Raw genomic sequence first — 21,902 nt, 5'->3', positions numbered from 1 at the left:
GGCATATTTGGTAGTAAGTACAAAGGGCACGGACCTGGAGACCTCTATAAATCTTTGGCCCCTGAAGAGTATGACCACATTTGTCGTGGCACCTGCCCAGGCCTGGGCCCCCTGCCAACTTCCCCACCCTGTGCCACTCTGGACCTCTCAAAACTGGGCTCCTTGATAATGAAACATGTTGGGCATCCACAGTTGCCACTTGTTGTTAAATAGATCCCTTAATCCGGAGCGAGTTTCCAGAGGAAGGGGACACATGTATACCTATGGCTGATTGATGTTGATGTTTGTCAGAAACCAACACAGTACTGTAAAGCAATTATCCTTCAATTTAAAATAACTAAAGTTTTTTTTAACTTAAAAAAGATAAATCCCTCCTCAATCCCTTAATTCAGTCCAAGTCCTTAAAAGTGAGGAGGGACAATTTTCAGAGCCTGTTTATAGAAACAAAAAATGAAATTTGGGGGGACTTCCCTGGTAGGTTAGTGGCTAAGACTCTAAGCTCCTGATGCAGAGGGCCTGAGTTCGATTACTTGTCAGGGAACTAAAACCTGCATGCTAAAAGATCTCGCATGTTGCAAGGAAGATCCTGCATGCTGCAACTAAGACCTAGCATAGCCAAGTTTTATTTTTATTTTAATTTTATGAAATTTTGGTCTGATAAATACTTGGATCTCTTTCTTTCAGAGCACAGAGTGCATCCTTTTGGGGGACCAAGGTATATAAAAGCACCACTTCCCCCTTGGGTATGACATTCAGGAGGCAGTGTGATGCAGTGGTTATGGGCCTAGGCTTTGGCATCCAACAGACCTGGGTCAGCTTCTCAGCTGACCGTTCAAAGTTTTATTTTCTTATATGTAAAAATCAAGACATGCTAATAGTGTTCACCTCAGAAGGTTGGTTTGGAGTGTCACGGGGGGCATCTGAATTAGTTGACATTTTTATTATTGTAACCTACAGGCTCGTTGACCACAAAGCACATACAAAACCTGGACCTGAAGATTACCTCTAATTGTATCCACAGGTCTTAGCGAATAACAGAAGCTCAAATACATGCTTCTTGGATGAATGACATGGAGGGTGAATTGGAGGCCCTGACCCAGGGGCACCAATGGTAAAGAACCAGCTTCCCAACGCAGGTAGATGGAGAGACAAGGTTGTTCCTCACTACGTGCTCACTGTACTTCAGCTGACACCCACCACACACACGTTACTGTGACTTAGCTCCTTTGCTTTCTGGTCAGACACACCTGAGTTGCCCTCCGGACCAGCTGTTCCGCACGTGGTGAGGTGGTGAGGGATAACCTATTCAGAGAAGAAATAATCTCCGCCTACCCACCTCGGTGTGTCCAGCTAGGCTATAAGCCGTTTTGGGGCAGACTGTCTTGTTCCTCTAGGTCCCCTGGCATCGCCTCCCTCAGGCCAGGTACGCCTCTGGCTTCACCAATGTGTCCAGGATGGAGGAGAGCAGGGCTGTTGGTCACCACCACCACCTCTTCCTCCAAATTCTCACTCGCCCACTTTGCATAGGACCTCGGGGGTTGATGTGACAGTGATCATGTTTACACCTGTGGCTCTGGGTGTGGATAAGGTTGTGGATCAGTCTTCTCTCCCCACGGAGCCTCCCGTGTGTCCTCGTCAGTAGGGTGGCTCTAGAGTCATCACAGTCTCTGCCTATTTCCTGCCTCGGGCTGAGTGTGGATCCAGTGAGATGATGCACGCCAAACTCTCAGCACAGGCCTGGCATGTCCAAGGCCCTCAGCTGCCACCGCTGCTCAATTCCACGAGGCTGGGGTGTGGCTGTCTCAGTGACTAGGGAGCCCTGGTGTTAGGGGAGTGTAATTTCCTCGGTTCTGTCTTGTCACAACAAAAATTTGAAGCGACAGACATTAAAGCCCTTGGCGCGTCACAGCTCTTGGACCGTGTTACACGCAGTTTTATTTAGAAAGTGAAAATATATCCTTGAGGCATGAGGGCATGCTGACCCAAAAGACCCGAGGAGAAGAGAGAGAGAAAGCGCGCGGCAGAGAGACCCTCGGCCCTTTGGCTCCTCTTTTTGTATGCTTTTCCCTCCCCCTGGGCCTGCCCTATGTAACTTGGGCTAGCCAGAAGTGCTGTTTATTCTAGCTGAGGTCCTCACCCTGGTCCTCAGACCTTCCTTTGTTCAACTGTCGTGGGCTTTTCCCTTTCTTGTCTTTTAGCCACCGTCATTCTGGACTCCTTTTTCCTATTCTAACTACCTAATGCTGGCATTCAGCAAACACTTAGAAGGCCTTGATGACATGACTGAAGACTAGTGGGATTGAACACCAGGCTATATGAGGAGAAGAGGGCCGCGTAGTAGGAAAAGTAACTGGAAAAACCCTGGTGTGCTAGGCTGAGGTGGTTATAGGACAGTGAAGAGCCACTGAAGGTTTTTATTTTTTTAATATTTATTTGTCTATTTAGGCTGTGCCAGGACTTAGTGGCAACACACAGGATCTTTAGTTGTGGCGTGTGATCACTTAGTTGCAGCCTGTGGGATCTCGTTCCCTGACTGGGGATCAAACCCAGGTCCCCTGCATTGGGAGCACAGAGTCTTAGCCAATGGACCACCAGGGATGTTCTGGGGGGTTCTTAAGGGCAAGCTGGGCTGTGGTTTGCAAGACCTGCTGAACTGAGGCTGATCTCACAGCAGGCTCCTTTTCACTGATGTGACCAACCCCCCATCTGCCCGGCGTTGGGCAACTAACATCAGCACTTAAATCTCCAGACTTAACAGAGATGGACATCAGAACTCATGTGAAGGAATTAAACCTCCCTTCGGGGCTGGAGTCCGAGGTCAGGAGCGGTGGCTGAGAGGAGCAACCCTAAGTCCAAGGAGCGGTGGCTGCATGGGCGCAGGAGGGCCTAGAGGAGCTACTCCATGTTCAAGGTCAGGAGGGGCGCCGTGAGGAGCTACCCCTCGTCCAAGGTAAGAGAAACCCAAGTAAGTTGCCAGAGGGCATCAGAGGGCAGACACACTGAAACCATACTCACAAGAAACTAGTCAATCTGATCACACAGACCATAGCCTTGTCTAACTCACTGAAACTAAGCTATGCCATGTGGGGCCACCCAAGACAGGCGGGTCATGGTGGAGAGGTCTGACAGAATGTGGTCCACTGGAGAAGGGAATGGCAAACCACTTCAGTATTCTTGCCTTGAGAACCCCATGACCCCAGGTTGATAGGTACCCAGTATGCTACTGGAGATCAGTGGAGAAATAACTCCAGAAAGAAGGAAGGGATGGAGCCAAAGCAAAAACAATACCTAGCTGTGGATGTGACCGGTGACAGAAGCAAGGTCCAATGTTCTAAAGAGCAATATTGCATAGGAAACTGGAATGTTAGGTCCATGAATCAAGGCAAATTGGAAGTGGTCAAACAGGAGGTGACAAGAGTGAACATCGACATTCTAGGAATCAGCGAACTGAAATGGACAGGAATGGGTGAATTTAACTCAGATGACCATTATATCTACTACTGCGGGCAGGAATCCCTTAGAAGAAATAGAGTAGCCATCATGGTCAACAAAAGAGTCCAAAATGCAGTACTTGGATACAATCTCAAAAATGACAGCATGATCTCTGTTCGTTTCCAAGGCAAACCATTCAATATCACAGTAATCCAAGTCTATGCCCCAACCAGTAACGCTGAAGAAGCTGAAGTTGAACAGTTCTATGAAGGCCTACAAGACCTTTTAGAACTAACATGCAAAAAAGATGTCCTTTTCATTATAGGGGACTGGAATGCAAAAGTAGGAAGTCAAGAAACACCTGGAGTAACAGGCAAATTTGGCCTTGGAATGCGGAATGAAGTAGGGCAAAGACTAATAGAGTTTTGCCAAGATAACGCACTGGTCATAGCAAACACCCTCTTCCAACAACACAAGAGAAGACTCTACACATGGACATCACCAGATGGTCAACACCGAAATCAGATTGATTACATTCTTTGCAGCCGAAGATGGAGAAGCTCTATACAGTCAACAAAAACAAGACTGGGAGCTGATTGTGGCTCAGATTATAAACTATTTATTGCCAAATTCAGACTTAAATTGTAGAAAGTAGGGAAAACCACAAGACCATTCAGGTATGACCTAAATCAAATCCCTTATGATTATACAGTGGAAGTGAGAAATAGATTTAAGGGCCTAGATCTGATAGGTAGAGTGCCTGATGAACTATGGACAGAGGTTCGTGACACTGTACAGGAGACAAGGATCAAGACCATCCCCATGGAAAAGAAATGCAAAAAAGCAAAATGGCTGTCTGGGGAGGCCTTACAAATAGCTGTGAAAAAAAAGAGAAGTGAAAAGCAAAGGAGAAAAGGAAAGATATAAGCATCTGAATGCAGAGTTCCAAAGAATAGCAAGGAGATCAATGCAAAGAAATAGAGGAAAACAACAGAATAGGAAAGACTAGAGATCTCTTCAAGAAAATTAGAGATACCAAGGGAACATTTCATGCAAAGATGGCCTCGATAAAGGACAGAAATGGTATGGATCTAACAGAAGCAGAAGATATCAAGAAGAGGTGGCAAGAATACACAGAACTGTACAGAAAAGATCTTCATGACCAAGATAATCACGATGGTGTGATCACTCACCTAGAGCCAGACATCCTGGAATGTGAAGTCAAGTGGGCCTTAGAAAGCATCACTATGAACAAAGCTAGTGGAGGTGATGGAGTTCCAGTTGAGCTATTTCAAATCCTAAAAGATGATGCTGTGAAAGTGCTGCACTCAATATGCCAGCAAATTTGGAAAACTCAACAGTGGCCACAGGACTGGAAAAGGTCAGTTTTCATTCCAATCCCAAAGAAAGGCAATGCCAAAGAATGCTCAAACTACTGCACAATTGCACTCATCTCATATGCTAGTAAGTAATGCTCAAAATTCTCCAAGCCAGGCTTCAGCAATATGTGAACCGTGAACTTCCAGATGTTCAAGCTGGATTTAGAAAAGGCAGAGGAACCAGAGATCAAATTGCCAACATCCTCTGGTTCATCAAAAAAGCAAAAGAGTTCCAAAAAAACATCTATTTCTGCCTTATTGACTATGCCAAAGCCTTTGACTGTGTGGATCACAATAAACTGTGGAAAATTCTGAAAGAGATGGGAATACCAAACCACCTGACCTGCTTCTTGAGAAACCTATATGCAGGTCAGGAAGCAATGGTTAGAATTGGACATGGAACAACAGACTGGTTCTAAATAGAGAAAGGAGTATGTCAAGGCTGTATATTGTCACCCTGCTTATTTAACCTATATGCAGAGTACATGGAGAAGGCAATGGCACCCCACTCCAGTATTCTTGCCTGGAAAATCCCATGGATGGAGGAGCCTGGTAGGCTGCAGTCCATGGGGTCACTAGGAGTCGGACACGATTGAGCGACTTCACTTTCACTTTTCACTTTCTTGCACTGGAGAAGGAAATGGCAATCCACACCAGTGTTCTTACCTGGAGAATCCCAGGGACGGGGGAGCCTGGTAGGCTGCCGTCTCTGGGGTTGCACAGAGTTGGACACGACTGAGGCGACTTAGCAGCAGCAGCAGCAGAGTACATCATGAGAAACGCTGGGCTGGAAGAAACACAAGCTGGAATCAAGATTGCTGGGAGAAATATCAATAACCTCAGATATGCAGATGACACCACCCTTATGGCAGAAAGTGAAGAGGAACTCAAAAGCCTCTTGATGAAAGTGAAAGAGGAGAGTGAAAAAGTTGGCTTCAAGTTCAACATTCAGAAAACGAAGATCATGGCATCTGGTCCCATCACTTCATGGCAAATAGATGGGGAAACAGTGGAAACAGTGGCTGACTTTATTTTTCTGGGCTCCAAAATCACTGCAGATGGTGATTGCAGCCATGAAATTAAAAGACGCTTACTCCTTGGAAGGAAGGTTATGACCAACCTAGAGAGCATATTAAAAAGCTGAGACATTACTTTGCCAACAAAGGTCCGTCTAGTCAAGGCTATGGTTTTTCCAGTGGTCATGTATGGATGTGAGAGTTGGACTGTGAAAAAAGCTGAGCGCCAAAGAATTGATGCTTTTGAAATGTGGTGTTGGAGAAGACTCTTGAGAGTCCCTTGGACTGCAAGGAGATCCAACCAGTCCATTCTAAGGGAGATCAGTCCTGGCTGTTCATTGGAAGGACTGATGCTAAAGCTGAAACTCCAGTACTTTGGCCACCTCATGCGAAGAGTTGACTCATTTGAAAAGACTCTGATGCTGGGAGCGACTGGGGGCAGGAGGAGAAGGGGACGACAGGATGAGATGGCTGGATGGCATCACTGACTCAACGGACATGAGTTTGAGTGAACTCTGGGAGTTGGTGATGGACAGGGAGGCCTGGCGTGCTGCGATTCATGGCATCACAAAAAGTTGGACAGGACTGAGCGACTGAAGTGAACTGAACGGAACTGGGGGCTGGAGTGGTTTGGCCTCTGCACAGCAGAGGTGCTTACTCCATAGATGTTCAGCTGTATTTGGCATTAGGACCTCGGAGCTGTGTTAAGTCCTCCTACTCGGAGTGTGTGCAAAATACCTGTGGCTGGACTTTGGACACAGTGACTTCAGAGGAGGCCTCAAAGGGCTTTCATGGAAAATAACAGCTTCCACATGTTAAATTCTTACTCTGTGCTAAAGCATTACACTTGCACAATGGTTCTATTGTGGGATAGGTCTGTATTCTCCCCATTTTACATATGAGAAAAACAGAGGCCCAAAGGGTGATGTGATTTCTACAAGGGTACAGGGCTGGTTGGTGCCAGGGCCAGATCTGTCTTAAGAGCCTGTGCCCCCCAAACACATATGGAGGGAAAGGGAGCTTCCCCTTGGCTATTGGGAGAGGACGCAGGGCCTGCGCATCCCGGGGCAGGTTCCATCACACCCCAGCCATGTGACCCTAATGCTCAGTCACGTGTAGCTCTGTAGCCTGCCAGGCTTCTATGTCCATGGGATTTTTCCAGGCAAGAATAGTGGAGTAGGTTGCCGTTTCTTCCTCCAGATCTTCCCAACGCAGGGAGCAAACTCGGGTTTCTTAAGTCTCTTGCATTGGCAAGTGGATTCTTTACCACTGAGCCACCTAGGAAGCTTCGAATTTGAGTAAAACATATATGTCTGCTTCATTTACTATGTAAAAAGCCTTTGACTGTGTGGATCACAGCAAATTGTGGAAAATTCTTAAAGAGATGAGAATACCAGACTACCTTACATGTCTCTTGATAAACCTGTATTCTGGTCAAGAAGCAACAGTTAGAACCCTACATGGAACAATAGACTGGTTCAAAATTGGGAAAGGAGTACAAGGCTGTATATTGTCCTCCTGTTTATTTAACTTATATGCAGAGTACATCATTCAAAATGCCAGGCTGGATGAATCACAAGCTGGAATCAAGATTGCCAGGAAAAATATAAACAACCTCAAATATGCAGATAACACCATCCTTATGGCAGAAAGAGAAGAGGAACTAAAGAGTCTCTTGATGAAGGTGAAAGGGGTGAGTGAAAAACCTGGCTCAAAACTCAACAACACTTTGCCAACAGAAGTCCTTATGGTCAAAACTATGGTTTTTCCGGTAGTCATGTATGGATGTGAGAGTTGGACCATAAAGAAGGCTGAGTGCCAAAGAGCAGATGCTTTTGAATTATGGTGCTGGCAAAGACTGTTGAGAGTCCCTTGGACAGCAAGGAGATCAAACCAGTCAATCCTAAGGGAAATCAACCCTGAATACTCATTGGAAGGACTGGTGCTAAAGCTGAAGCTCCAGTACTTACGCCGCCTGATACAAAGAGCTGACTCATTAGAAAAAGACCCTGATGCTGGGAAAGACTAATGGCAAAAGGAGAAGGGGGGAACGGAGGATGAAATGGTTAGATAGCATCACTGACTCAATAGACATGAATTTGAGCAAACTCTGGGAGACAGTGAAGGACAGGGAAGCCTGGCGTGCTGCAGTCCATGGAGTCCCAAAGTGTTGGACACAACTTAGCGACTGAACAACAAGAGGTAAAACCCCATTGGCAAGTTATATCATTTCAAAAGCTTTACACACTCAAAATTTTGATAGTTACTGCCAAACTGCTGCTCAAAAAGATAACACTGATTATACTTCTAAGAAGTTTCCATTATTTTACATTATAGGCAACTGAGAACATTTTTCACATTGGTTACTAATAAAAACACAAATAAACCTCACCAGAAAACCCTCAAATCTCTCTGAAAAATAAAACACTCATAATCATGGAAAGTCTGTTGTGTGTGACCTTAGGGTACTCCCCAGACCTGAGACCCTCACTGCAAAATGCGGTTGTCGTGGGGACTGAATGAGGGCAGGGTGCTCAGCACCATTACTTCAACCACGAAGCAGCAAGGCCCAACTGCCAGCCAGGCAGTGGTTCCCAACAGTGAAGAGAAAGGTCACTGCCCTCTGGGAGCACCCAGCTCTAACAAACGAGGTCATCCCAGGGTGTGGTGAGCACCATAAAGAAAATCCTTGATGAGAGGGCATGAGGGCCAAGAGACAGCTTCAGACAGGGTGGTCTGGGAAGCCCCCCTTGGAGGTGACGTTTGAGTACAGGTGTGAATGACAAGGAGCTGACCACGTTATGACCTAGGACGTGGTGTCCCCAAAGGTAGGAAGAAAACCACTGTGGTTTATTCAGATGAAGGAAGGAAGATTCTGGGCCTCCAGGGCTGCGGTAAGAGCTCAGTAAGTTGTAGCTGTTGCCACTGTCATTTTTTCCCACCATGAGCTGGAGACCAGGCCCCCTCGCCAGCTCACCCTGGTGCCTGGGGGCCCATCTCTTGAAGGTCACCAGGCACCGAGTGGCCAGAGCAGGTGAGCTCACTGGCTGGGCAGAGACCATCTGAGGGTCTGCCCTTCCCCCACAGTTCAGTTCAGTTCAGTTCAGTCGCTCAGTCATGTCCGACTCTTTGCGACCCCATGAATCGCAGCACGCCAGGCCTCCCTGTCTATCACCATCTCCCAGAGTTCACTCAGACTGACATCCATCGAGTCCGTGATGCCATCCAGCCATCTCATCCTGTCGTCCCCTTCTCCTCCTGCCCCCAATCCCTCCCAACATCAGAGTCTTTTCCAATGAGTCAACTCTTCGCATTAGGTGGCCAAAGTACTGGAGTTTCAGCTTTAGCATCATTCCTTCCAAAGAAATCCCAGGGTTGATCTTCAGAATGGACTGGTTGGATCTCTGCAGTCCAAGGGACTCTCAAGAGTCTTCTCCAACACAGTTCAAAAGCATCAATTCTTTGGCGCTCAGCTTTTTTCACAGTCCAACTCTCACATCCATACATGACCACTGGAAAAACCATAGCCTTGACTAGATGGACCTTAGTCGGCAAAGTAATGTCTCTGCTTTTGAATATACTATCTAGGTTGGTCATAACTTTTCTTCCAAGGAATAAGTGTCTTTTAATTTCATGGCTGCAATCACCATCTGCAGTGATTTTGGAGCCCAGAAAAATAAAGTCTGACACTGTTTCCACTGTTTCCCCATCTATTTGCCATGAAGTGATGGGACCAGATGCCATGATCTTCGTTTTCTGAATGTTGAGCTTAAAGCCAACTTTTTCACTCTCCTCTTTCACTTTCATCAAGAGGCTTTTTAGTTCCTCTTCACTTTCATCAAGAGGCTTTTTAGTTCCTCTTCACTTTCTGCCATAAGGGTGGTGTCATCTGCGTATCTGAGGTTATTGATATTTCTTCCGGCAATCTTGATTCCAGCTTGTGTTTCTTCCAGTCCAGTGTTTCTCATGATGTACTCTGCATATAAGTTAAATAAGCAGGGTGACAATATACAGCCTTGACATACTCCTTTTCCTATCTGGAACCAGTCTGTTGTCATGTCCAGTTCTAACTGTTGCTTCCTGACCTGCATACAGATTTCTCAAGAGGCAGGTTAGGTGGTGTGGTATCCCCATCTCTTTCAGAATTTTCCAGTTTATTCCCCCACAACCGTCAACTTTTCCAGACCTCAGGGTGGAGGTGCTCGGGGCCTGGGGAAGCAGCTGGTGGTTCTGGAAAGGTGGCCTGTACTGTGAAGACGGATGACATACAGGGAGCTTGCCCTGACCTGCTCCTCTTTCTGTGGAAATTCAAAGCGCTTAGGACAAGGCTTCCTCTTGAAAAGGCCATGGTTTCAGCATAGGCCTCCAGCCTCCCACACCCTCCCTCCGCCTCTGGGAGCACTGGACTGGGTACATGGTGGGTGTGAGGAAGGCTGAGGCACTGGGGTGGCCGTGCCAACCAGGTCTTTGGACAGTCCCTGACTCCAGCCCTATCTCCGCTCCTACTGCCTCAATGAAATACTGGTGATGGTACCACCTCTGTCCTTGCGTGGTTGGAAGTGTCGATGTAGTAATGCACCTGAGGTATGGCTGGAAACCACAGCCCTTATTATCCACAGGCAGGCTGCAGCACGGAACCAGCCAGGCTGTGTGGCCTGTGTTCTGCTCTCTCCGGACACCTCCTTACTTACGTCTGGGCCTTCCATCGCTCTACCCACACAACGAGGAGCTGGCCTCCGAAACTTCTAAAGGCTGGGAGTCCTTCTGGCTATAAGTCCCAAGACAGGGCCGCCTACCCTTCTGACAACGCTCTTCACCCTGCCTGTCCACACTTCCTGGCTCTGACTCGAGGAAAATGCCTGGCTGCTACTCCAAAGGGAGCCTGCAGTCTCACAGCTGTCTCCTCCCACTGCGAACACAGCAAGAATACAACAGCTCCTGCTTGGGCCCCTTCTCTGGGCATCACCTCATGAACCCCCAGAGCAACCCTGGGAGGTAGGGGCCACCTCAGTCCCTTCTACTGATGATGCAACAGGCCCACAGAGTGGAAGGGATTGGCCCTAAGTCCCTCTGCTAGAAGGCGGAGGAGTGGGGAATTCGAATCCCAGAGGAGCAGGGAAAAGCAGCAGAAGCTCTGGCTGGAGGAGTGTCTGCCCTCAGCGCTTGAAGGTCCAAGCCTGCCAGGGTCATGGGCAGCACCGGGCAGAGACGGGAGAAGCAGACTTGGGACCTGATGGGAGCCTTTATTCAGACAGCAGAGACCCGCCTCCCTCTTCCTCAGGCCTTGGGAATCAAGGGCAGCCATTCCCCCTGTGAAGACTCCCTCAGGCTGGCACCCAGAGAACGCTGGCAGGCAGGGAGGGGTCGGGCACATGGGTTGTGGACCTGAGCAATCCCTGAGCACTCGGGGTTCACTTCTGGCTCCCCCAGGAGCTCCACTGGCTGCTCCCTCTGATAAATCATGATGAGCGACGTCCAAGGGTCAGAGTTCACAGAGGAGGAACCTGGGTGCTGGCACAGACGTGCTCCACCCCTGGGGGAAGTGGGGGGTGGGGTGGGGTGGGGCCTCAGGCGCTCCGGGTCTACACCAGGCTCTCCACACGCAGGGGCGGCTCCGTGATGCCCAGCTCCTGCCGCAGAGCCTGCAGGGGCTGTTCCCAGCGCCGCTCGTAGTACACGTTGAGAACACACGGGGCTCTGCGGCCATTCTCAACTGCCCATGGGATCAGCTCCGAGATCAGCAATTGCAGGCTCCTATGGGGCCGCAGAGGAGAGAGAAGACAGAGGACCCGGGGTCCTGAGTGCCAGGCACGCCACCTGCCCTGAGCCGACGCGCGTGTCCTTAGTTAATCGGTGCAGACAAGAGGAGGCAGTTCCCAGCCCCACTTTTCAGATGAGGAAGCAGAAGCTCAGTGAGGTAAAAGCCCTGTGCTCAAAGCCACACATTTTGAACACGCCAAAGCCCAGCTTTAAGTCGAGGGCTCCCCCACCTCCAGAAACTAATGCCAGACTGCATCCCCAGGAACCTGCACTGCCCACCCGCGGCCCCAGGTTTCCTGACCCAGCTATTCTCACTCGATACAGGGGCCTGGCCCGAGAAACCCTCAAGTTCTATGAAGCGTCCAAGCTTCACGAAGCCTCATCCTGGAGCCCCTGCGCCGGGCCAGGTACACGCTCTGCCCTAGCCTTCCCATCCTGGCTTCCGGAGATCCACTGGGGCTGCTCAGAAAGGCTGTGGGCTCTTCCCATTTCCTGGAGCCCTGCACTTTCCCCCAAGCCCTCAGCCCTTGAGAACTTACTGGGCGCTGAGTTGGATCGGTCCGAAGAGTGCACTCAGGACGCACATGGGCAGGCTGGTCTGGACAGCCTCAAACCATTTCACCACGATCTCCCCTGGCAGGCAGGGTGGGGAAGTGAGTGAGAAGTGAGGACGGGCCGGGGGAGGAGAGGCCAGTGATGCTCAGGACAGGGTGAGGCGTCTGCTCCACTCCGATCTCTACCAGGGGTCAGCAGTGCCCAGTCCTGGCCTGTGCTGGGCCTTGGGGCACTTGGCTTGGGGTGGGGGGAGGAGGGTCCAAGAAAGAGCAGGAGGAGGTAAGGGCTGGAAAGGAAGCTTGGGGTCAGGGTACGGGACTCCAAAAGCCAGGCTGAGGAGTCCAGGCCTCCCGGAACCACTGAGGGTTTCAGAGTGTGGGGAGCCCAGGTGTCTGGAGGCTGCCACATCAGTGTAGGAGCTGTCAGAGGCACTGAGGGTGGAGGATGGGGATGTGTGGCCCAGATACACCACGATGTTCGGGTAAAGTGAAAAATGAGGCACTGGGTCAGCTAACTGGTGAGCGGCTGAAACAGGTGTGCTCTGACCTGGCCCTGCAGATGGAGCAGGAGACAGGCTGAATGGAGGGCCCGGCACCACCCAGGCCCCTCACTGGGTACGCTCTGCCCCACGCCCACTCTGGAAGCATCCAGGGGCTGCCTGCTGGCCAGCACTCACCCAGGATGTTGGTGGGCATGCCCAGCAGGGTGTGGAGCATGTCATGGATCTCCCGATACCGCTGGATCACGTATGCCAGCTCCTCGTCGTCCACGAAGCGGGTGGGTGCGCGGGTGTCTGGGGAGACCTTCTGATGATCATGAGAGTGAAATCGCTCAGTCGTGTCCGACTCTTTGCGACCCCATGGCCTGTAGCCTGCAAGGCTTCTCCATCCATCGGATTTTCCAGGCCAAGAATACTGGAGTGGGTTGCCATTTCCTTCTCCAGGGGAATCTTTCAGATCTAGGGATCGAACCTGGGTCTCCTGCATTGCAGGCAGATTCTTTACTGTCTGAGCCGCTGGGGAAGCCCCCTGACAACCATGAGCCCTCCCTAGACCCCTTCTTCTTGGTTCCCAGGGTCCAATTTCCCAGCCTCCCCTCGACTCTCAACCACGCCACCAAATTCACACCCCACCAGAACTATCTCAGGACTTTAGGTCTGTCTGCAGCTGCTGACAGGGGAGTCTGCAGGCAGGGAATATAGGGGGCGCCCCCTTGGCCTACCCCAACTCCTACAGGATGTACAGCCTCTGCTAGAATCTCAGAAACCCCTGGTGGGGAGAGCGAAGCAGGAGGTGTTTTCTGATAGAGTTTCAGTTTTTACAAGATGAAAAAGCTCCCGTGATTGGTTTCACAACAATGTGACTATATTTAACACACTACTGAACTGCCCATTTAGAGAGGACCAAGATAGTAAATCTTATGGTGTGTTTTTTATTTGGAACCACAACTGGAAATAAAATGAGGGGGGAGGAGAAAAGAAGCACCCAAGGCCCCCACTTCTTCAGATGAGCTGCTCCCAGCCTAGGGTGCTCTTTCACCTTGACAATTCCTACCTGTCCTTCACAACCTGGCTTAAGTGTCCCTTCTGCAGGAGGCTGCCCCTGACCTTCAGACAGATCAGGTCCACGTTATGGTTTCTTGTAGCATCCGGTACTTTTTTGTGGCATCTGACACGACTGTGCCGTGATGTTTGGTGCCCATGATTGTTAATGTCACTCGTTCACACCAGCACTGTCGGGTACAGCAGCCAATCATGGCAGCCACCAAGGCTTGAATGTGACAAGTGCCAACTGAGATGTGCTGCATGTGTGAAATACACACTGGAGCTCCAAGACTCGGCATGACAAGAATAATGTGAAATCTCAATAATTTTATACTGTTGATTACATACAGAAAGGGTATTTTAGCACACGAAAACAAGATATGTTATTAAAAGTAATTCTATCTGTTTCTATTTTGTTTATCTGATGGCAGCAGATTCTAAATTCCCTTCATGGTGTGCATGCTATCGCGGTAAACAGTGTTGCAGTAGCCGGTCATCAGCCCAGGACCGGGCTCTCTTGTTCTGTCTCCAAGGCCTGGGAATCAATTTACATCATCCTGTAAATGCAGGAGTAAAAGGCCAGCCCCAGGCACTTTCTGACCCCAGGCAGGGATGGCAACTGTCCTTCTGTTTCCGCCCACTGCCCCTCAGCTGCACCATGCAGAATAGGTCTTCCTAGTTTCAGAGCATGAGCTCAGCCTGTCCAGAGGTCAAGGGATTTGGTGCCTTTATTTTGGGGGCTGCTAGCCCAGTGCCACGGTCTGTGTTTGTGACTTCATTGGGTCCCCAGTTCTAATTTCTTCTATAGAGTTCTATCTGCTGTGTGAAGCTGAAGGTGGTCAGTGATGGCTGACACCTACTATGTGCCAGCACTGTATGAGGTCCTCCGTACACATTGTCATGCCACGTCCTGAGGCCACCTGGGGGTAGATATTGCTATCAGCCTCAGATTCAGATAAGAAAAAAGGGAGAGATAAAGTAACTTTGTCAGACATCACACAGCTAATCAAGTGGCTGAGTCAGGATTCCGGACACAGCCTGCTGGATTCCAAAGCCTTAACATCCATTATTAATCAGCCATATAAGTGCCTTGGAAGAGAAACACGAGGTTTCCTTACCTCAGATAAAGAGTCAGAGGCTCAGAGGTCAAGTGATTTACCCAGAGCTTTAGACAGGAAGAAAGGCGAGCAGTCAGTCTCAGGGAAGGTGGCCTTACCTTGACCTTTGATCTAAACCTCCACTGGGACAAAAGTGTTCCCTTACACTTTGTGGGCTGCCAGGTGTCTATACTCTAGAAGTGTTACAATCTCCAGGGCTGTTACTTAAGGCTGTGGCTGAGCGAGGTGCCCAGGGAGGCCTTGGCAGTCCCATCCCCTCCACAACAGGACAGAAGGCTCTGGGGGACTTCAGAAGAATAGCCTTTTCTGGTGGTACCTGGAGCAGGTCACCACCCATTGATGAAATATTATTTCCCATTGATGAAATAAACTTGCATCTTGGTGAAATTTCTGGGTGATGGTATAAAATGGGGCGTGGGCAATAGGGAGAGGATAGAAGATGATTATTTTCTCAGGCACAATAATCTAAAGCAGACGTTCTCAACCATCTACCCGGGGATAGCTGCAGTGTCTGGAGACATTTAAGGTCGTCACAACTTAGTGGGGCAAGTGCTACTGGAATCCAGTATGTAGAAGCCAGGATGTTTCCTACAATGCACAGTGCTGCCCTACAACAAACAATTCTCCAGCCCCAAAAGTCAACAGTGGCAAGGTTGAGAAACCTAGCTCGAGAGCAATCTTCGCTCACTCTTTCACCTCCTCCAGCCTGGTTGGCTCCTGCAGCTGAGCTGGATGGCAACTTGACAGAGGTGCTCTGATGGGAAGTGTATGTGCTGAGGGGCAGGGAAGGGTAGGAGCAGGGACTCTGCCCTGCGATATCCTACGGTCCTTTTATAACGCAGATCATGTTACTATCTGGCTTGAAACCTCAATGGCTTCCTATTGCTTCTATTACAAAATACAGACTTTGTCTGTAAGCAGATAGGGTAGGGGGCCCATGGAGAAAGAGAACCAGGCATGACATTCTTGACATTAGAGAAGCCATTTTGGCCTAAGTCAACTTGGGATCTAAGCCTGGACACAATGCTTGCCCTTCAACACGTTTCAGTAATTAATGATCTTAAAGGAATAAAGGAATGCAGGAATAGAGGAAAAGCAGTCAAACAACGAAAGAGAAGTGAAAGTGTTAGTTGCTCAGTCATGTCTGATTCTTTGTGACCCCATGGACTGTAACTCCCTAAGCTCCTCTGTCCATGGGATTCTCCAGGCAAGAATACTGGAATGGGTTGCCATTTCCTTCTCCAGGGGATCTTCCCAACTCAGGGATTGAATCTGGGTCTCCTGCACTGTAGGCAGACTCCTTACTGTCTGAGCCATCAAGAAATAACAGTTCAATGATAAAAGAGTCCCAGTTCCTCCTCAAAGAATATACATTAACAATGTGATATGTATCTTTACACTTTTCTATAGGAACTAAGGCCCTACCCAGGTGGAGGGTGGTATCTACACGCTAAGATCCCAGATTAGTTAAAACCTAAGAAATGATGATGTTGACCTTCTTTGACTCTCCTGATATCAATCAACTAAGACTTGGACCCTGTTGACCTTTGCCCCAATTCTATGCTGAATTCTCTGCTCAAGATCTGATAAGAGTGCCTGAAGAACTATGGACACAGGTTCGTTACATTGTACAGGGGGCACTGATCAAAACAATCCCCAAGAAAAAGAAATGCAAAAAGGCAAAATGGTTGTTTGAGGAGGCCTTACAAATAGCTGAGAAAAGAAGAGAAGTGAAAGGCAAAGGGGAAAAGGAGAGATATACCCACTTGAATGCAGAGTTCCAAAGAATAACAAGGAGAGAGAATCACTTCCTCAGTGATCAATGCAAAGAAATAGAGGAAACAATAGAATGGGAAAGACTAGAGAGATCTTTTCAAGGAAATTAGAGATACCAAGGGAACATTTCATGCAAAGATGGGCTCGATAAAGGACAGAAATGGTATGGACCTAACAGAAGCAGAAGATATCAAGAGGAGGTGGCAAGAATACACAGAAGAACTGTACAAAAAAATCTTAATGACCCAGATTAACTACCATGGTGTGATCACTCACCTAGAGCCAGACATCCTAGAATGCGAAGTCAAGTGGGCCTTAGGAAGCATCACTATGAACAAAGATAGTGGAGGTGATGGAGTTCCAGTTGAGCTATTTCAAATCCTGAAAGATGATGCTGTGGAAGTGCTGCACTCAGTATGCCAGCAAATTTGGAAAACTCAGCAGTGGCCACAGGACTAGAAAAGGTCAGTTTTCATTCCAATCCCAAAGAAAAGCAATGCCAAAGGATGTTCAAACTATCGCACAATTGCACTCATTTCACACGCTAGCAAAGTAATGCTCAAAATTCTCCAAGCCAGGCTTCAACAGTATGTGAACCGAGAACTTCCAGATGTTCAAGCTGGATTTAGAAAAGGCAGAGGAACCAGAGATCAAATTGCCAACATCGGCTGGATCATAGAAAAAGCAAGAGTGTTCCAGAAAAATATCTACTTCTGCTTCATTGACTATGCTAAAGCCTTTGACTGTGTAGATCACAACAAACAAAAATTCTTCAAGAGATGGGAATACCAGACCAGCTTACCTGACTCTTGAGAAATCTGTATGCCGGTCAAGAAACAACAGTTAGAACTCGACATGGAACAACAAAATTGAGAAAGGAGTATGTGAAGGCTGTATATTGTCACCCTGCTTATTTAACTGATATGCAGAGTTCAGTTCAGTTGCTCATTCATGTTCGACTCTGCAACCCCACGGACTGCAGCACGCCAGGCTTCCCTGTCCATCACCAACTTCCAGAGTTTGCAAGAGTATATGCAGAGTACATCATGCGAAATGCCAGGCTGGATGAAGAAGCTGGAATCAAGATTGCCAGGAGAAATATCAATAACCTCAGATATGCAGATGACATCATCACCCTTATGGCAGAAAGCAAGAGGAACTAAAGAGTCTCTTGATGAAGGTGAAAGAGGTGAGTGAAAAAGCCGGCTTAAAATTCAACATTCAGAAAAGTAAGATCATGGCATCTGGTCCCTTCACCTCAAGGCAAATAGATAGGGAAACAACTGTCACAGCCAAGGGGCACACTGTCTCTACAACAGGGGACACAATGGAATAATTAAGAGCATGATTCTGATTTGAATATTGCCTCCATTAATACTGGCCTGTGAAATCAGCAAGTTGCTTAACCTCTCTGAGCCTTAGTTTCCTCATCTTGGCAGAGTTGTTGGGGGGGAATTCAGTGAGATCACGTGTGAACCTGCCATGTGGCACGCAATAGAGGTTAGTAAGTGCAGAGCAGTGTAATTGCTTGGAGTGATACTCCTGGCCCACATGCCTGTACCACAGAAAATGACAATGCCTTGACACGCGAGACTGCAAGGCAGTGCTGCCCATGGTGGAGGCACAGGCCCCTCCTTCCTCAGGACATTACTCATGTGCCATTCATCTGCCCTCCCTGGTGACTGCCATATGCACAGAAGCTGGAGACTCACATTCACGTCCAGAAAATGGAGATACGCGCAGCCAAAGGAGCCCTCGGGCAGACTGCGGAGCTTGCCCATGTCGAGGGTGGACAGCGAGATCCGGGGACGCTCCCTGTGAAGCAGGAGGCAGGACTCAGATACTGGGAGGGCACCACCAAAGGCAGGTGAAAGGTCCAGCTAGAGTAAGGGTTTGAGAGGTGAAGGGGCAGAGGGCAGCAACGGGGTCAAGTCCTAATGGAGCCTCTACTACCGGCAAGGCCAGTGGCAGGGACTGAAGAGACTGCCACAAGCTAAGGCTATGGTTCCTGCCTTAGGTAAACAGGCCTCAGATGTGATCTGGGTATTCACACAGGGCACTGCAGGGGTGGGGGGTTACAGGCAGCATACGTTATGGGACGTTAGTGAAGGCACAAGAGCCATGTTGTTGGAACTGGGCTGAGGCCACCATACTGCACTGTCCAGAGGTCATCAGAGTCGTCTATGTGAATGACATCCATGGAGCTGGAGAGTGCCCAGCCTGTGCAGCCATCCATGGTCATGGTGTCAAGAAGAGTTCCCTAGAGGAACACCATGTGATTCCAGAGAAATCAGAATCCCCAAAGAATGCCCTCAATCCCCCAGGCAGAGCTGGGACCTACTGCAGGATCTGGGCGCCCTCTGGATCCCTCTTCATCTGGTCCCTGAGGACCTTCAGGGCACGGTGTCCTGTGGTCTCTCCCAGAACTGCAACCATGTCTGAAAGGAAAAAAAATGGGGACAAATGGAGGCTATGATCTTAAGTAAATTATCTGACCTGGTCTAAACCTTAATTTCATACATGAAAAAACAAGAGTATCCAGCTCTTAGTTACGAAGATTCAAGTTAAACAGTGAATCACCTGGCACACAGTAAAGCTCAATACGGCTACAGTTATTACTGTTATCAGTCTAATGGGGCGAGGCGGCTCCGGCTAGCACAATGTTCCAAAGAGTTAGTAAATCACTTTCACATGCATCATCAGGACAGAATGTCACGTCTCTGTGGATGGGTAGACTCTGGTATCAGACAGTTCTGGGTTCAAGCCCCATTTTGATCACTATGTAGGTGACTGTGTGCAAACTGCTTCACATTTCCCATCTTCAGTGTCCTAATATGTGAAGTGCAGCTAATACCTTTCTTTTACGGTTAATGTTAAGTCAAGGTTACGCATATAAAACACTTAACACAGTGAGCAAGTAAAATAAGGGCTCAGTGAGCAGCATTATTAAATGATAACAGCATTATCATTTTTACTGGAAAGAATAACAGTGCTTTCAGATCTAAGAATCCTAGAGGGGATGAGAAAAACACTGTAGGATCCCAAAGCGTCCTATTAAAACATCCAGCAAACATTTATTGAGCATTTATTATGTGCCATGAACGATCCCAAATGCTAACAGGATGTTATCATTTGATGGGTGCTCATAAATTATCTAGTCCAGAGGTTCTCAATGTGTCTGGGTAACAGAATCTCCCAGGAAGCAGTTTAAAAAGGCTGAAGCTCAGATCCCACTTCCCTTCCATCCTCTCCTACCCACTCCTAGCAGATTCCATTTGTGAGAATTTAGGGTGGGACCCTGGCATCTATATTTTTATGAATGTTTCGGATGATTATGACTTGCAGCCAGGTTTGGGTACCCTGGTCTAGTCTAATCTACAGTTAACCAAGCAAACAGGGAGGCTTTGACAATGGCCGGGACCTGCGGGGCTTTCAAGGCAAGGGCACACTGGGCCCCGGACCCCGGACCCCCGTTGTTGTTCAGTCACTCAGTCCTGTCCGACTCTTTGCGACCTTGTGGCCTGCAGCAGGCGAGGCTTCCCTGTCCTTCACTGTCTCCTGCAGTTTGCTCAAACTCATGTCCATTGAGTCAGTGATGCCATCCAACCATCTCATCCTCTGTGGCCCGCTTCTCCTCCTGCCTTCAATCTTTCCCAGCATCGGGGTCCTTTCCAATGATTTGGCTCTTCGCATCAGGTGGCCAAAGCAATGGAGCTTCAGCATCACTCCAGATCCCTCAGTTCAGTTCAGTTCAGTCGCTCAGTTGTGTCTGACTCCTTGCGACCCCATGAATCGCAGCATGCCAGGCCTCCCTGTCCATCACCAACTCCCGGAGTTCACCCAAACTCATGTCCATCGAGTCGGTGACGCCATCCAGCCATCTCATCCTCTGTCGTCCCCTTCTCCTCCTGCTCCCAATCCCTCCCAGCATCAGAGTCTTTTCCAATGGGTCAACTCTTCGCATCAGGTGGCCAAAGTACTGGAGTTTCAGCTTTAGCATCATTCCTTCCAAAGAAATCCCAGGGTTGATCTCCTTCAGAAAGGACTAGTTGGATCTCCTTGCAGTCCAAGGACTCTCAAGAGTCTTCTCCAACACCACAGTTCAAAAGCATCAATTCTTCACCGCTCAGCCTTCTTCACAGTCCAACTCTCACATCCATACATGACCACTGGAAAAACCATAGCCTTGACTAGACGGACCTTAGTCGGCAAAGTAATGTCTCTGCTTTTGAATATGCTATCTAGGTTGGTCATAACTTTTCTTCCAAGGAGTAAGCGTCTTTTAATTTCATGGCTGCAGTCACCATCTGCAGTGATTTTGGAGCCCCCAAAAATAAAGTCTGACACTGTTTCCACTGTTTCCCCATCTATTTCCCATGAAGTGATGGGACCGGATGCCATCTTTGTTTTCTGAATATTGAGCTTTAAGCCAACTTTTTCACTCTCCTCTTTCACTTTCATCAAGAGGCTTTTTAGTTCCTCTTCACTTTCTGCCATAGGGTGGTGTCATCTGCCTATCTGAGGTTAGTGATATTTCTTCCGGCAATCTTGATTTCAGCTTGTGTTTCTTCCAGTCCAGCGTTTCTCATGACGTGCTCTGCATGTAAGTTAACTAAGCAGGGTGACAATATACAGCCTTGACGTACTCCTTTTCCTATTTGGAACCAGTCTGTTGTTCCATGTCCAGTTCTAACTGTTGCTTCCTGACCTGCATACAGATTTCTCAAGAGGCAGGTAAGGTGGTCCGGATCCCTAGTTGCCCCAATAAAGCGCCGGCGGCGCTGGCTGCCTTACCGTGGCGATAGGGATCATAGAGCGCCATCCCGGCAGAGCCGGCGGCCAGCAGCACCTTCTGCAGCAGGGAGGTGGGGATGTGTTCGGGGTAGAGCAGGCCGGCGCCATGGCTCACGGCTCTGAGGGGAACACCTGCGGGGCAAGAAAACAGACGAGCGGTCAAAAGAGCCGAGCGGGGCACGTCCCCGGCCCTCCTTCCCGCGCCCCGGCCGCTTGCCTGCAGGAGGGACTGGGCTGCCGCGGAAGGCGCAGAGTGGGCGCACAACCCAGCGCAGCAGTGTCGCCATGGCAGCGGGCACCGTCAGACGTCCTGGGGGGATGAGCGGGGCAAGGCCGACTCCACCCCCCGCCCCCAACTTCTCTGGCGACGGCGCGCTGGAGAAGTCAAAAGGACTCGAGCCTTACTGCGCTGAGTGGGGAAGGGCCTTTTGGGCGGGAAAAATAGCACGGACAGGAAAAGCCTCTCGCTAAGCATGAAAAAACCTAGGCAACCCCTTTGTCACCTACACCCACGGATATAAAATCCTTC

At 48.9% G+C, this 21,902-nt stretch overlaps 1 protein-coding gene across 1 annotated transcript; it reads right to left on the bottom strand.

Annotated features, from left to right (window-relative positions):
* Nucleotides 1-11,057: 11,057 nt before the first annotated feature.
* On the bottom strand, nucleotides 11,058-21,712 carry COQ4 (coenzyme Q4). Its single transcript, XM_052648927.1, has 7 exons — nucleotides 21,591-21,712; nucleotides 21,374-21,505; nucleotides 18,921-19,017; nucleotides 18,292-18,394; nucleotides 12,819-12,948; nucleotides 12,127-12,220; nucleotides 11,058-11,581 (listed from the first exon to the last, which is right to left on the bottom strand). Exons 1-7 carry the CDS (start codon nucleotides 21,658-21,660, stop codon nucleotides 11,410-11,412), a joined length of 798 nt encoding a protein of 265 aa, XP_052504887.1. The 5' UTR covers nucleotides 21,661-21,712; the 3' UTR covers nucleotides 11,058-11,409.
* Nucleotides 21,713-21,902: the final 190 nt, after the last annotated feature.

Source organism: Budorcas taxicolor, chromosome 11, assembly GCF_023091745.1.
Source record: "Budorcas taxicolor isolate Tak-1 chromosome 11, Takin1.1, whole genome shotgun sequence".
Classification (NCBI taxonomy): domain Eukaryota; kingdom Metazoa; phylum Chordata; class Mammalia; order Artiodactyla; family Bovidae; genus Budorcas; species Budorcas taxicolor.
The sequence above is the reverse complement of the archived record's forward strand: the minus strand, read 5'-3'. Positions and strand labels throughout refer to the sequence as shown.